General features: G+C 40.5%; 1 protein-coding gene across 1 annotated transcript; it reads right to left on the reverse strand.

The window, feature by feature from the left end:
• Positions 1-368: 368 nt before the first annotated feature.
• Positions 369-8,289, reverse strand: LOC123427222 (pseudo histidine-containing phosphotransfer protein 2). Its single transcript, XM_045111220.1, has 7 exons — positions 4,040-8,289; positions 2,521-2,627; positions 1,470-1,600; positions 1,262-1,330; positions 968-1,039; positions 805-877; positions 369-715 (listed from the first exon to the last, which is right to left on the reverse strand). Exons 2-7 carry the CDS (start codon positions 2,578-2,580, stop codon positions 665-667), a joined length of 456 nt encoding a protein of 151 aa, XP_044967155.1. The 5' UTR covers positions 2,581-2,627; positions 4,040-8,289; the 3' UTR covers positions 369-664.
• Positions 8,290-15,447: the final 7,158 nt, after the last annotated feature.

Below are 15,447 nucleotides of genomic sequence, written 5' to 3' on the forward strand. Positions count from 1 at the left end.
ATATTTCAGAATTTGTAAGAACTTCTGAATTTGAATTCGATGGTTAGTATCATGGTGATGTAAAGTGTTGGTACCACTGAATATGTACTCCCCTTAGTGCCAATATCAGGGAATCCACTGCCAACTATTTGATGGAAATTGGGAAGTGCCAAATGCTATGCCGTAGCTAGTTTGGTTCATCGGGTGAGCTTTTCGTGCTCTCTAATGAATTCTGAAACAGAACAATATGATGCTAGTAAAAGGATATTATCACTCACGAAAGTATGAAACGGAACTAGACCAGGTTAAAAAATAAAAAGGCTTATGATTCTTAGATAAATAGAGCTTCTCTGAGTTTTTTTTTTTTTTTTTTGAAACGCGCGCTTCTCTGAGTTTGCAGGCCAGCTGCAATGATTTGTAGTATTCACACGAGAAGAGACTCCAGTATGGCAGTATGGCACAACTCATATTAGTATCATTACATTTGGGGCACAGCTACTCAGAGTTCGATTACATCATGGCATTCCCCATAGCAAACTTCACACAGCAAAGAACTAGACCACCCATGAACAACAAAAGAGCCCAGGTAAAAAGCAAGCAAAAATTATGGATGATAAAAACTCCCAAGGGACAGAGGTAGCTCGTCCCTTATTTCCCTTGGAACTGCATTCCATATGCTATCCTCTTAGTTCCTTGAGTTGACGGCATGCTCGCGAGGCCCGACTTGCCGCAGCAACTGTATCGTTGTTGGCATGCATTAAATACAAGATAGGTAAAATGGTGTTTAACCATGATAGGTTTTCAAGGGAAAGGTGTCTGATGTACCTGAAAATATGACTCCAGCTTCTGCTTCAGAGTGGCATGCTCCCTCTTCATCTTCTGCAGTGACCTGCGGCATCTGAAGCACGACCATGGACATACCACAACAGGTGAGATGAGCAAATCGCCTGGCAACGGAAGATGAAAACAAAACATGAGTGATGCGTACCCTTCCAGATTCCTGTCATTGCAGTGTGCCTTAAACACCGAGCACTCGTTCTTCATCCTCACTGCTCCAATGCTACGCCAAACACAAGTCAACATCAGTGAATTGGAACACATGAGGCACGCAAAAGGTAAAGCTGTCGGTGATAACATTTCCATTTGCTAATAATATTCGTTCCCTAAATCACTAAGCATTCTTAAATCCTTTATATACTGAATGGGTGATTCTGTGCTGATGAGACCCGCAATAAGATTATTCACACTGGGTGTTTTCTGAGCATATTCACAGGTCCTGTACCTGGATCCGCTGCCTTTGAGCTGGTGCACAAGAGAATCTAACCGGTAGAAATCCTGAGGGTACTTCCCACTGCATCAAAAGGAACTGGAAAGTGAATGCACTAAATATGATTCCATTTTTGGTAGATATGATATGTCTTGAAACCATTTGTATGGACTGTTCCAGAAGAAAAAACAGTCATGGCCTGACTTGCAAACGTATTGCTTACATTGTTTGTTCTATGTTTGACAACAATCTCGGCGAATCTTTCAGAAACAAAACCACAACTTCCTCAACAAAATTGGGGCTTGATTCGTCCTGCAGTTCTTCCAGCTGATGAAACTGTTCATCAAGGTAACCCTGCAGGAATAGCACAAAGTAGATTAAAAGGCAAATCAAAGAAGCCTGAAATACAACATAAAATAAAATACCATTTGTGTGGTCCATGGCAGAAAAAAAGATTCTTGATTACATGGGTAAATCAAAATTATTAGTAAAATATCAAACAAACTCAGTCCCAGCAAGTTGTTATAGGCTTCAACCTAGCTAAGTATAACAAGAACCTTAATATTTGTCGAAAATCAAACTAAGTCAGCTACATCAATGTGGTTTTAGGGGTCAACCTAGCTTAGGTATAAAGGGCACCCTAATATTTGCCTAGAAGATACTAATGCATCATCAAAATGATCCTACCCTACGATTACTCTGAACAGTTTGAACACTCCAACCTTTTGTATATTCTCAAAGGAATAGAATGAAGGAAATAAAGAGAGTGATTTTCTATTCTTATGGTCTATTACATCCTTGCCCATATATCTAAAGTTAAACATCATGATGCATTCAGCTGCCAATGCTTTTGTGGAAGAAAAAAAAGAGTGGCATAACTGTTGTGTGGGAAAATAGTATCCAAGTTGCCATTTGCCCCCATATTGTCCCATTAGACCAGATTAGAGAGTGAATGAGTTATGCAGTTGCAATGAAGTAAAAAATTGAAACAGAATGAGTGAAGAATCCACTGAGTCCCGCCACCAGAGAGAAACTCCATATATTTGAAAGAAAAGAATGCAGTAGATCAATGTTTTCAGAGCCTCAGTGGATCATGTCATGGGGAGATGTCCAAAGGTCATCATTCTATCAGAACACAAATCACGACGAGAGTAATTCGGCCTAGAAGTTATCCAGTCAAAACTTGCAGCTCTTGGGAGAAGAGGTTAACATGTGCAACACAGTAATTGATTGTAAACCCAGATTTCAAATGAACAAAAGGGGAGCCAATAAACCTGATCAAAGAAACTTTTCTTCATGAAGGTAATTTGGCGACGCAAATTTGAGTAATCCATAGTTGGCCTTATATGTCAGTACAAGCAGACAGAGAGAACTGAGATGGCTGCAATGAGACATGCAAGGAGGCCGTATATATAGTGGGAAACAGAATTTATTTATGCATGCAAAATCTTTATTCTAATTGATAATGTCCTCCTGTGAATAAAGCATAACAAAAAAGACAAATTACTTTTCTTTTCATGAAACTGCTGAAATAAAAACCCAACTACAAATGCTGCAAGTTGATCTATGAGTTCTCTTTCATGTGGGTTGTGTGGTTTACACCCTAGACAAGAAAAGGATTTCAGAATATGATGACGCTGCACCGCAGGAATGCACAGAAGTAAAGTGCCCTAGAACTTGTTCCCAAATAAGCAAACCTAGAAATAAGATAAATAAACATTTCTAGATAGGATACAACTATAAATATCCAATTACACTGTTAATCTTTTACAAATAAAGAAACCACGTCTGCGACTGAAATTTACGAAATACCTTTACAAGATATTTGTCAGAGAGCAGGGTCCAGCAATTTGGCTAAATTAAAAGTTTATGAGTGAATGATGAGCGTTTAATGTAAGGAGAACAGATTCACTAAATCAAAAAATTCTACCTTTACAAGATATTTACTACTTCCTCCGTTCCTAAATATAAGTCTTTTTAGAGGTTCCACTGCGGACAACATACGGATGTATATAGACATACTTTAGAGTATAGATTCACTCATTTTGCTACATATATAGTTCACAGTGGAATCTCTAAAAAGACTTATACTCCCTCCGTTCCAAAATAAGTGTCGCTGATCTAGTACAATTTTTTTACTAATTTAGTACTAAATCTGCGACACTTATTTTGGGACGGAGGGAGTACTAAAGAGTTCTGGGAGAATTTAAGTGACTATAAAATGACATCAATAGATAAAATTCTCTGCGAATAAGAAACAGAAAGGACATTCATTTTTACATAACAGATAGTTGGGAGTACTAAACTCTGCACAAACCTTCTAAAGATTGGTTCCTGGAAAACTAAAGCAGTTACACTGTATTGAAGATTGAAGCTGTTTACTATGTTACACAGATGAATGTCCAGGTAATAGTTTCTGTATCCTGAAAAATCGTAATTCCTACTACAGCTGAATTTTCTTGAAGCATAGAAATTTGTCAGCGTCAATGAGCTTAGAGGTACGACACCCAAATGCTATGGATGATTGGATTGATTGGTACAGGTAGAATAGAAACAGGAACTTCACACTACAAGAAAAGTGGGTGTGAATCAGACAATGATTGGAGAAACCTTTAAAAAATGTTTTTTTCTGAATGAAAATTGGTTGTTACAAAGTCATTAGATCACTGTTGCAGTCATTTATCAGAAAGAGAGGAACAGTGGGGAACTAAAACATGCACAGACCCATCACATGGGGAGAAAAAGGTATACCCATTACAACATTGAATGACTTTAAAAATATATAATACATACGTATGTGTATATATCTTGATGTCCAATCACTTAGAGCTGTATACTTCCTGCAATTAAAAAAAATTGATTGTAAAAACATCTACAAGCATCTCTGATGCAAGAAAAAGATGTAAGATCATTAAAGCTTGACAGCTCAGATAGATCCATCATCTGATGATCCAAAGAAGCTCAACTATCGGCTCCTTTTCTCCACATCTCACATTCCTAAAACAATGTCAGGAAAGGCTAACAGCAAAAATTGGGTGTGAGGTGTAACCAGCAAATGGACGAAACAGGCATCCTATCGAAAAGGAAGAAGAGAAACAGTGTCATCACCATGCTTTCACACTGAAACCAAAAACTGGATGATAAAAAGGAAGATGCATGGTGGGCAGGAAATTCTCCCTTTATTCCACTTCATACAGAAAAGGATGGATAAACCTTTCCAGTAGCTACACCCATGGTTTTTGGGTTATAGTTGTGTATTTGTTTGGTCCCATCCACTACTTTAGATAAGTGCTGAAAAGGAAGAGGAATAATGCATAATTGGAGCGGTGATAATGACTTTTTGGTATCTCTACAGGATAGTGATAAGAGAATCTTAACCTCGAACAGCATATTAAAACGACAGGTATTGGCTTAAATGGTTAGTGTCAGTAAAGTTCTTATCTTGGCGAATCATGCCACAAGATGCATAGCAAACAATAGCCGCAGAGAACAAATCTGATCACAGAGCAAGAGGTGGCAAAACCATCACCTCACTACTCTAACAATTGCAAGAATCGTTGCATGTGCACCTTGCAATGCATATTCCAAAACAAGCCTATTGCCAATCACATAAAATCTGAAGCAAGGAGAGATGACATCTATGAGAATAAGGGCACTAAGTAAAACTTACACATAAAACTTACATTTGTATTCTGCAGGATTGGATCCTGCACTAGAGAGTTCAATTAAGTGCAACAAAATAAAAATCAACCAAGGAGCTCTTACATAAAAATGAAAAATTGTTCCAAACTTCCAACGCATCTTTTCAGGTCCATCGAATGGCAGATGTGATATATGCCAACTGCTCAAGAGCTCATCTTGGATCAGGACCATTTGATTTTGTATGGAACCCTTTTTGTATTCACTGTTACCTGGCTAATTTCATTCTTTGGTGTGAGGTTTACAAGACCGCATTATCTTGGTGAACCCTCTTCTTTTCACCGAGTGTGGTGGCATATCTCTTCTATAGATAGGAGAATATTAACTACTGAGAAAATCAAACCAACTCATTCTAGCATTTGTAAATTTGTCTATCTGTCTAAGAACACGATTAAATTGTGCTCCGTACTAGTAGAAAGTTTTCTGAACATTTATTAACAATTTTTCATTATGTGTTGTTTTACTGCCGATTTTAAATTTTCTCTTGTGCAGATAATATACTAAATGAATTTTCAAGCTATTAAAGACAATATACCCATCTAACTTTTTGTATTCACTGTTACCTGGCTAATTTCATTCTTTGGGTGTGAGGTTTACAAGACCGCATTGTCTTGGTGAACCCTCTTCTTTTCACCGAGTGTGGTGGCATATCTCTTCTATAGATAGGAGAATAATAACTACTGAAAAAATCAAACCAACTCATTCTAGCATTCGCAAATTTGTCTATCTGTCTAAGAACACGATTAAATTGTGCTGCGTACTAGTAGAAAGTTTTCTGAACATTTATTAACAATTTTTCATTATGTGTTGTTTTACGGTCGGTTTTAAATTTTCTCTTGTGCAGGTAATATACTAAACGAATTTTCAAGCTATTAAAGACAATATACCCATCTAACTGTCATAATCAAAATTATTTGCCTGCTACACTGAAATATAGCAAGTAAGAAAGGAATGTGCATATGCAATGCTACAGGCAAAACATATTCTGAGACTATTAAAGGTAAGAGATATTGTGGTTGACATATGTGCCTCTACTTCTCCATGACAAAGGGCATAAACTAGGATGCGATTAACTCTAAAGGGTGTACAGACAATCAGGTCAGCTGTTCACTAACCCAGCTGGCCGAGTTTAGATTGACGCAGACTTCTTCTGTTCATAGAGTAAATATCCGGTGAAATCTCTGTTATGCTTCATGCACTAGCCAACGCAACCAAAATTCCAAGCTGATGGAAAGGGCTAGACAATCCACATATACACTTCAACACCCTCTCCACGGAAACCATGCGTCGAATTAATAATAGTTTCTCAAAAGAAAATGGCATATGTATGGGAGATGATATTGTACAAACTTGTAAAATTCCGACAACAAACTGAACTGCATTTGGAAAATATGAAAAAGATAAACAGCAAGAGCAATAGAAATGATCGGTTAAAAATAAATATTCATTCTGAGATTGAATTTTACATATCACCCAAATGTTACTGAGCTCAATCTTCAAATCTTAGAGGTTTATAGGACACTACCTCCCCTAAATATGATATTTCTGGACAGCAAAAACTTAACATCATATCCACATAAATCAGTATAATATAAGGTTTGTCTGGCTACTTGGAGAATGAGGCGATGACTTAGCGGAACTAGAATGTTGGCGATATAAGAGCAGTGGTGCTGCTGAAAGAGTATATTTGTAACTTTTTTCCAACGTGGGACAACATCGGCGAAGGCCTGAATTTAGATTCATCATGTTTCCTTGAACTTGGCTTCTGCCAGATGTAAAGCTGGTAGCTGATTAAAAAAAATATGGTTCACCAAGAGAAGTGTAAACATAAACTGCTCCTTGACACCTAGTGATGGTATCATTTCCGGCAAGTCCAGAACAGAGGGATCAGGAATCATAGAACAGAACCCACTTTACAAGACACAAATCAAAATGCATTAATAATCAGTAGGAAGAGCTTGCCGTGTAAAAAATCAGCAACAAGACAACCATGAATATCTTACCATTTCAGGAACCATGTCAGGCCAGCTCGACTGTCACTCCGTTCTGTTTTTTTGCCTCCTGATAGAGAACGCTGACCATGGTTGGCCACCTGCTGTCCTCAACACAGTAAAGTTGTGAGGTACTAGCCTGGAATATATGATATATGAGCACTTATTTAAGTGATTTCATTTGGGCTTTGTTTGGTTTGGATAATCTTGGAACACAGTGCTGTTATTACTAAACAATACAATCATTTCTTATAAGTATTACAATCACTCAAATCATTTAACCAAGTACCACAATCATTGAAACAAGTAACAAAAGATAACGGAAACCATTGATCTGGGAGCAATTGACAAAGGTTGGCCCTCCATTTCATTGCTATATCGAGGATATATAGTCACCATGCAAACATAGATCATAGTTTCCACGGATGAGATTCACACAGCCGTGAGGCAGTGACTCAAATTTACATCACCTAGGTATCTATTGGTGAAACACATGCTTATATTTTCTAAGTCTACCAATCTATACGGTGAACTTCTGGTATATCGCCCATTTCCTACCTAAAGCTACTAATCTATATGATGACCTCATGGTATATGCCACATTTTATAGTGAAAACTGGAAAGGGCCATGTTGTCTATCATCTCTGTCAAAAACCACTTATGGTCACTGCAATAAATATTACTCCCTCTGTATTTCTTTAGTAGTGATCTAAACACTCTTATATTTCTTTACGGAGGGAGTAATTCTCAAGGACAATGTTCCATTTGCCTCTGTTTGAGACAAATTTGTTGGAGATGTCACAGTAATATCATACTCCCTCCGTCCCAAAATAAGTGGCTTAACTTTGTACTAGCTCTAGTATAAAATTGTACTAAGCTTGAGACACTATTTTGGGACAGAGGGAGTACAAAATTAAATATCATGCATACATGGAGGCATTTTGAGGCTTCCAATAAAGTTTGCACTCAGCCTAGCAGACATATATGCGACTTAAATAAGTAAATATTCATATATTATTCTGAATGTTCCACCTGTAGTATGTGGAGAAAGATAATAATAGAGACAGTATGCTAGCATTGAATCTCTGGAACAAGTTTAGTAAAAGCAATCCATGTCTCTCTTAACTACACACTGCAATAGCTCACGAAGAATCTTTAATACCTGTGCTGAAAACCCAACATAAGCAGACCGAACAACAATACTCTCTTCGTTCGAAAATACTTGTCGAGGAATGGATGTATCTACTAGATACATCCATTTTTATTCATTTTTCGACAAATAATTCCGGAGGTGGGAGTATTATTTTGCCGCAAGGAGAGATTAGTTTGGAGTTAGGACGGCGACAAAGATGAAAGCACACACCAGTCACCAGCATCCGCAGCGGGGGAGCTCCCGGCGTGCCCCAGATGCGGGAGGCGCTTGTCGTTGAACAGTGGAAATTTGCAGAACATTTGCTCGGCTATCCCTTCCGATGCCGAATTTACAAATGAATTATATACTTCGAGCATCTTCAACAGCAGCCCTGTATAGAGCAGCTGCCCAAAAGAAGCATATTTTTATCACTTGGATCAAAAAAGGCTGCTCTAAACACAAAAATTCGTGGTCCGGTTTTACATCACGCGGCCGCCTGCCCAAAATCCCAACCGCAAAAACTGCGTCGCGAACGCCCAACCGCCCACGGAAATTTCACGCGCGCACCCCGCCTCTCGATCCCCTCCCCTGCCGTTGCCGTCGCCGGCCGATTCTGGCCAGCTCTGGCGCTTCCCCGCACTGCAGCTCACCTGCCTACCGATTCCCCTCCGCCGCCGGTCATCCCTTTCGCCGCGTCCTCCCATGCCGGCGCCGCTGGGGATCCTCGAGGTGCGCCCGCTCGAGTTGCCGCGGAGGAGATGGAGCTCGGCCGGACGAAGGCAGCAGGAGATGGAGCTCGTACCGGGCGGAGGTCCGGCAAGGCGAGCATCAACCAAGGCCACGCGTGATGAGCGCCGGCGTGGAGGACGGAAGGCGGCGTTGTTCCTGAGCTGAGGCAGGCGGACGACGAGGTGACGCTGCTGCTGCTCGAGGCTGGCCGCCATGGCCCCTCAGCCCCTCTTTCCCCATTGGAAACAGGCCCCTGATGGAGACTGGCCGCCATGGCGCCATGGCCCGAGCTCGGCCACGCCCGCGCACGCGAGCCCCGTGCTCCATGCACCTCATGGCCGGGCCCCGTTCGTGCGCGTCGTTCCTTGGGCGCCCCGCCCTGACGGCGCCCTCATCGTGTTCCACATCCAGCCGCTGGCGTGCTCAATGTTGGACTTTTGCCCGTAGGCTTTACCCAAAGCCCAACTAAAATACAGGCGAAGCTTTTTCTTTTTTGGATTTCTAAAATACAAGCTTAGTAAACGAGTACTCCCACAACATGACACATGTGATAAGCAATTTAAACAATTTGAAAAAAAGTTAGCGAGCACTACTTCGTGAGCCTTCCAGCGAGCACTCTTGCGCGCCGTCACTTGACGCGTTTCTTCGTATTTTATTTTATTTTTTTGCACGTGTTTTCGACTTTTTAGAGTGGGTTTTTTCGGGGGTTTTCCGCACGCCGTGCCTCTTGGAAAGGGAAAAACGCGTTTTCTGCTCTCTTTTTTCGCGAGAGGCACGATTTTGCTTCCGGGAGAGGCACGGTTTTGCGTGCCTCTCGAAAAGGAAAACACGCGTTTTCTGCTTTCTCTTTTTCCTGCGAGAGGCACGGTTTTGCTTCCGCGAGAGGCACGACCATGCCTCTCGAAAGGGGTAAAAAACGCGTTTTCTGCTCTCACTTTTTTGCGAGAAGCACTCGGAAAGGGAAAAACATCGGATTTTTTCGTCCAGTTTTTTTCATGAAAAAAAGTTAGTCAAAACCTATCAATATGGGATCTAGTTTTGAAGATCTTGACGCGAGAAACCCAATGGAATGCCTCCCTGAAACCCTAGCTGGAACTCTTGGATCTACTAAGAGATCTTTGATGGAATCAATGGAGATGGTAGAGGCTGAGAAGAAGCTGAAATGGAATTCCAACCAGTCTGGGAAGTGGGGGCATGTGCTCTTTGCCAGACCAACTACAAGACAACATGGGAATATCAAAATCATGGATAAGTCTATTGCTTATCTGCAAAAGAAGAACCTGGAAATTCATGCTTCCGTCCAAGGTAAATCTTTTGTTACTTCTAATGCAGAACCGCTTGCTGATCAAGTTACTAAAATATACTTATGTGTGGGTGATAGTTCTGTGGAACAAAATGATATCATTAGAGATTTAGTTCTTAGAGAGAGTCTTGGATGTCTTGAATTTGCGGATGCTAATCCGGAAACTGTTTTACCGGATAACCTTTACACTCCCTCGCGTGTTGGAGATGGGTGTTCTCCCCCAGGTGGGACCAGTGTTGCCATTAAATCATAAGGCACTGTTGATCTAGGTAGCTCTTGCCCAACTATGAGGCAGTCTAGAAGGCTTTGTGGCCTATCCCACCCTTTCAAAATTTCATGATAGGAGCCTTCTGGAATATCCGTGGTCTGGGTCAACCTGGTAACATTCAGCGCCTGGGTGACTTCCTTAGTAACAATGTAGTAGACTTTGTTGGTTTCTTTGAAACCAAGAAAGAGAACATTGATAGTTTCATGATGAACAATATTGTTGGTAGTAAGAATTTTACATGGCATCAATTGCCTCGCAAAAAATCAGCTGGTGGTGTCCTTGTGGGCGTTAATAGTGATATGTATGAGGTTATTGGCTTTGTCAATGGGAAATTTTGTTAATAGTGATATGTATGAGGTTATTGGCTTTGTCAATGGGAAATTTTGTGTGACTGCTACAATTAAAAATAAAACTGACAAGGTTGTGTCGCACTTTGTTGCTATTTATGGTACATCCTATAATGAACATAAAGTCGAATTTATTGTTGAACTTCATGATGTTATGAATCATGCTTCATATCCTATAATTTTGGGTGGTGATTTTAATCTAATTAGGTCTGAATCTGATAAAAGCAGTGGTAATGTCAACAATTCTGTTACTTTCCTCTTCAATGACTAGATTAATAAGTGGGGTTTGATCGAAATTAATATTGCTAATAGGAAATATACTTGGTGTAATAACCAGGACAACCCTATTTTTGCTACCATTGATAGAGTTCTTATTTCCCCATCTTGGGATAGCTTGTTTCCGTTATCTGTACTGAGGGCTCTCCCCAGAATTGACAGTGATCATACCCCCCTTCTGCTTGATACTGGGGCTCAGAGGGTTACCTCCCCAAAGATCTTTAGATTTGAGAAATGGTGGTTAGAACAACCCGATTTTAAAAGCTTAGTAGAAACTGTGTGGAGTTCCCTAGTGTTGGGGAGAGATGTCATAGATGTTTGGATTTTTAAATCCAAGCAGCTAGAAACAAAATCAAAGGTTGGAGTGCTAACATCGAAGCGGCTCTTAAAAAAGAGGGAATTAGTCCAAGAATTTGATATCCTAGATATATTTGCGGAATCCGGGCGTGTTACAGATATGGACAAGGCTCGTATGAAAGAAATTAAGTGTGAGTTGGAGAACATTATGAGGAAAGAAGAGACTGCCTTATGGTAGAGATCGAGAAACCGCAGAATCAAAGATGGGAATAAGAACAACGCTTATTTCCATGCGTTAGCCAATCACAGACACCGCAAGAACCATTTATCTGAACTAGTTGGGGACTCTGGTCCTGTGTATACCACAAGTGAAATGTTGGAGATTGCGACATCCTTTTATAAAGGACTGTTCGTCCATGAAGAGAGACATAACATTCATCTTGGGCCTTCCTTCTGGGAGGGAGATGAATTGATTACTGATGCACAAAATGAGATTCTTCAAAAATAATCTCGGAGGATGAAATTAGAGAGGCCATTTTTGGCTCATATGCCAATGGAGCGCCAGGTCTGGATGGCCTTTCTTTTCTTTTTTTTACCATAATTTTTGGGATCTGATTAAATCAGACTTTATGGCGATGGTGCGGGATTTCGAGGAGGGTAGATTAGATATCCATAGACTTAATTTCGCGTTGATCATTTTAATCCCTAAGGAGCCTGATGCTAAGAGTATGAGGAAATTCGGACCTATCAGTCTTAGTAATTGTGATGTAATTTATTTTTTCCAAAGCGCTTACTAATAGGTTGTCTCCTATTAGTAACAGATTGATCACCCATAACCAAACTGCTTTTATTAAAGGGAGATATATTCTTGAAAGTGTGGTTCTTGCTCATGAAGTGATTCATGAGGTGAATAAATCTAATTCGCCTGGGCTTGTGCTCAAACTTGATTATGAAAGAGCCTATGATCGAGTTAGCTGGGATTTACTATTTGAGATGCTGGAGTCCATGGGGTTTTGGGTCCAAGTGGATCTCCTGGATCAAGAGATTACTGTTCCAGAGCACCTTTAGTGTGCGTATTCATGACACCGCTGGTCCCTATTTCATGGGTGGAAAAGGTCTTAAACAGGGAGACCCTATGTCCCCTCTTCTGTTCAATCTAGTGGATGATGTATTCTCTAAGATGTTGGTTAAAGCCTCCAATCATGGTCTGATTTCGGGGCTACTAACAAATGCAATACCAGGTGGTGTAATCAGTCTTCAATATGCAGATGATACTCTCCTCTTTCTAGAGGATTCCTATGAGAAAGCTAAAAAATTTAAATGGATTTTATCCTGCTTTGAGAGCTTATCAGGTATGAAAATCAACTTTCATAAGAGTGGCCTGATTACCGTTAATATAGATGAAGAGGGAGCGAACTTCTTTGCCCAGATTTTTTGTTGTAACTTAGGTTCCTTTCCTATTAAATATTTGGGAGTGCCTCTGCACTATGACAAATTAAAGAGGGGGGATTTGCAGCTATATTGGCAGAATTATTAAGAATATTTCGGGTTGGCTCGGGAGGTACCTTACATATAAAGGCAAAATAATTCTGCTTTGTGCTTGCATTGTAAGTATCCCTCCTTATGTGATGGCAGTGGTGAAATTCCCCAAGTGGGCGAATAATGCTATTAATTCCCAAATGGCACACTTTCTTTGGGAGAACTCAGGAGATCGACATAAGTACCATCTAGCACATTGGGGGCTAGTCTCTAGGAATAAAGTTTTTGGAGGTTTGGGGGTCCCCAATTTGAGGGAATTTAACATGGCCCTTTTGGCTTCGTGGGGGAAACGGTTCTTTGATAATAATAATAGTGACTGGAAAAAATTGATTGCTTATAAATATAATATGTATGCCCCAAATATTCGGTGGTCCAGACATCGGGTAGGCTCCCCCTTATGTAAAAGGGTATCCTCGGCGTTACAAGCTGCCAAAAACTTTTATTCCTGGAAAATCGGTAATGGTAATAATATTAGTTTTTGGCATGATACCTGGGCTGGGGATTGTTCCCTTAAAGTCAATATTGGGAGTTGTTCGATATCTACAACCAGCAGGAATGCTCGGTGTCCCAGGTTTGGGATGGGATAACTCTTAAGCTCTCCTTTAGGCGGTGTTTTGAACGCGAGGGCATGGTGAGGTGGGGACAACTTATTGATCATATTAAAGATTTTCCTTTGTCGGAATCCCAGGACTTGCCGGTTTGGCTCCTCGAACCTAATGGAAAGTATTCAGTGAAATCCTTTTACAGTTGCATTAACTTTGGTGGTGTGGTTATCCTTTTGGAGATACTCTTTGGAAAACGTTGTGCCGTGAAAGTATACATGTTTTCCTGTGGTTGTGTTTATACAATAAAATCTTAACTAAGGATAATGTTGCTAAAAGGAAAATAGTTGATGACCTATCCTACTTGTTTTGTAATGAAGTTGAATCTATTCAACACCTATTCTTTGACTGCATTAATGTTGTTGGTATATTGTCGTTAATTTCTGATTCTTTTCATATTCGAAAGATTAAGTGCTTTGATGATATCTCATCCTTGTGGAAATTAAACAAAAAAAGACTTGTGCTTAACCTGGTAACTGTTGCCTTCTTATGGAGCATATGGAGATTGACGAATGAATTCTGTTTCCAGGGGCGCACATGGAGAGGCCTGGGCTCCGGCCTTGCCAAGCTAAAAGGGATATTGCAGCAATGGATGGCTCTCTACGATGTTGCCCAGGTGGACACTCTACGGCGATTCGTCCTCCTGCTGGACAAACATCGGGGGGAACTCATGCAGATAGCATGGATCTGATTTGATCATCTTCCTTGGTGATGTAATACATAAAAGAGTTAGACTATGTTGCTAGTGTTGCCCAGACTGTTTTGGCCCGATTTTTGTGTCGTTTTGGCTGTAGTTTTAGTCTTCTCCACCAGACATTTCCTGAGTGTTGTGCCTGGGTGGATGTTTCTTCTGTTTAGATGATGGTAATCGGTTGATCTGTAACTCGGTTGTTGTGCTACTTCATTAATAAATGGGGAAGGGAGTAACCCCTTTTTCAAAAAAATCCCAACTAAAATTTAAAGTTATTATGGCCGTGTGACTTGGTTGTACGTGTGGTGTGAATGGAACTGAAGTTTAGTCTCATATTTTTAGTAAGAAAGAAATACATTATTATAATGTGAGTTCTTCTAACACTTGTAAGAGAGAGTGAAAAGAGAAGAGGTCCTCGTGCATTCCTCCTCCTCGTTTGCCTCGCCTCATACCTACGCACACGCCACGATCTGAGACGTCGGATCGCAGGTTGTAACCGACTCGGACATGAGTTCAGTCCACGTCTCTCCACCCTACCATATATATATATGTGTGTGTGTGTGTGTGTGAGTGTGTGTGTGTGTGTGTGTGTGTGTGTGTGTGAGGTCCCTGCCAACCCTACATATGGTTCACATCGTTTCAAATCATTGCGCCGCCATCCAAGTCTTTTCCATTCCTTCCTTCAGCGTGCACCGCGAGAAGACAGCAGGCCTCCGAAACCCCGCCTCTCGTGTAGTTTTCTTATATTATTAGCACATAATTAGACAAGAATGACGGTGTTTTGCCCAATCTTTGATTTAATAATACCTCCTACATGGATTAGCCTCTCCTATAATTCTAATCAAGCTCTGTCACTGGCGACAACATCAACATTGTCGGTTTTACTCCCCATGAATCGTATGTAATTTTGTCCTCTCTATTTAAGATCATGCTAAATTTTACGTGTCTAGTTTGTATCGTAGATTCGATCTATCCGTTTACTATACTAGTCTTCATGATTAATGTAGTCTATGTTATTGTCGTCATGATTTATTTACTGTTTATTTGATTTAAATCTTGTCGTAATTTGATCATATATTCAACGCTCAACCCGAGCCCTGACACTGCTCCACATCCAGCCGCCGACGAACTCAACCCCAGTCACGGCGGTGCTCCACATCTAACCGTCGGCTTGCTACGTCTTTTGAGCTTTGGTTAGTTGATGAATTTCTGACGCATGCTTGTTGCGTGATCAAATACGAACCTCAAAAGTTTTCCCTTCGTTTAAGTGTTTTTGACATTAATGTAGTGTCAAAATGTATTTATATTACAAAATAAAGGAGTAGCT

This window comes from Hordeum vulgare, chromosome 1H (genome assembly GCF_904849725.1).
Source record: "Hordeum vulgare subsp. vulgare chromosome 1H, MorexV3_pseudomolecules_assembly, whole genome shotgun sequence".
In the NCBI taxonomy this organism is placed as follows: Eukaryota; Viridiplantae; Streptophyta; class Magnoliopsida; order Poales; family Poaceae; genus Hordeum; species Hordeum vulgare.

Coding starts and splice junctions, on each gene's coding strand:
- LOC123427222 (XM_045111220.1), bottom strand. CDS start 2,580: ATGGATTACTCAAATTTGCGTCGCCAAATTACCTTCATGAAGAAAAGT. Junction 1,601..2,520: donor AGAAAAGTTTCTTTGATCAG/GTTTATTGGCTC, acceptor CTATTCCTGCAG/GGTTACCTTGATGAACAGTT. Junction 1,040..1,261: donor CTCAAAGGCAGCGGATCCAG/GTACAGGACCTG, acceptor TGTTTGGCGTAG/CATTGGAGCAGTGAGGATGA.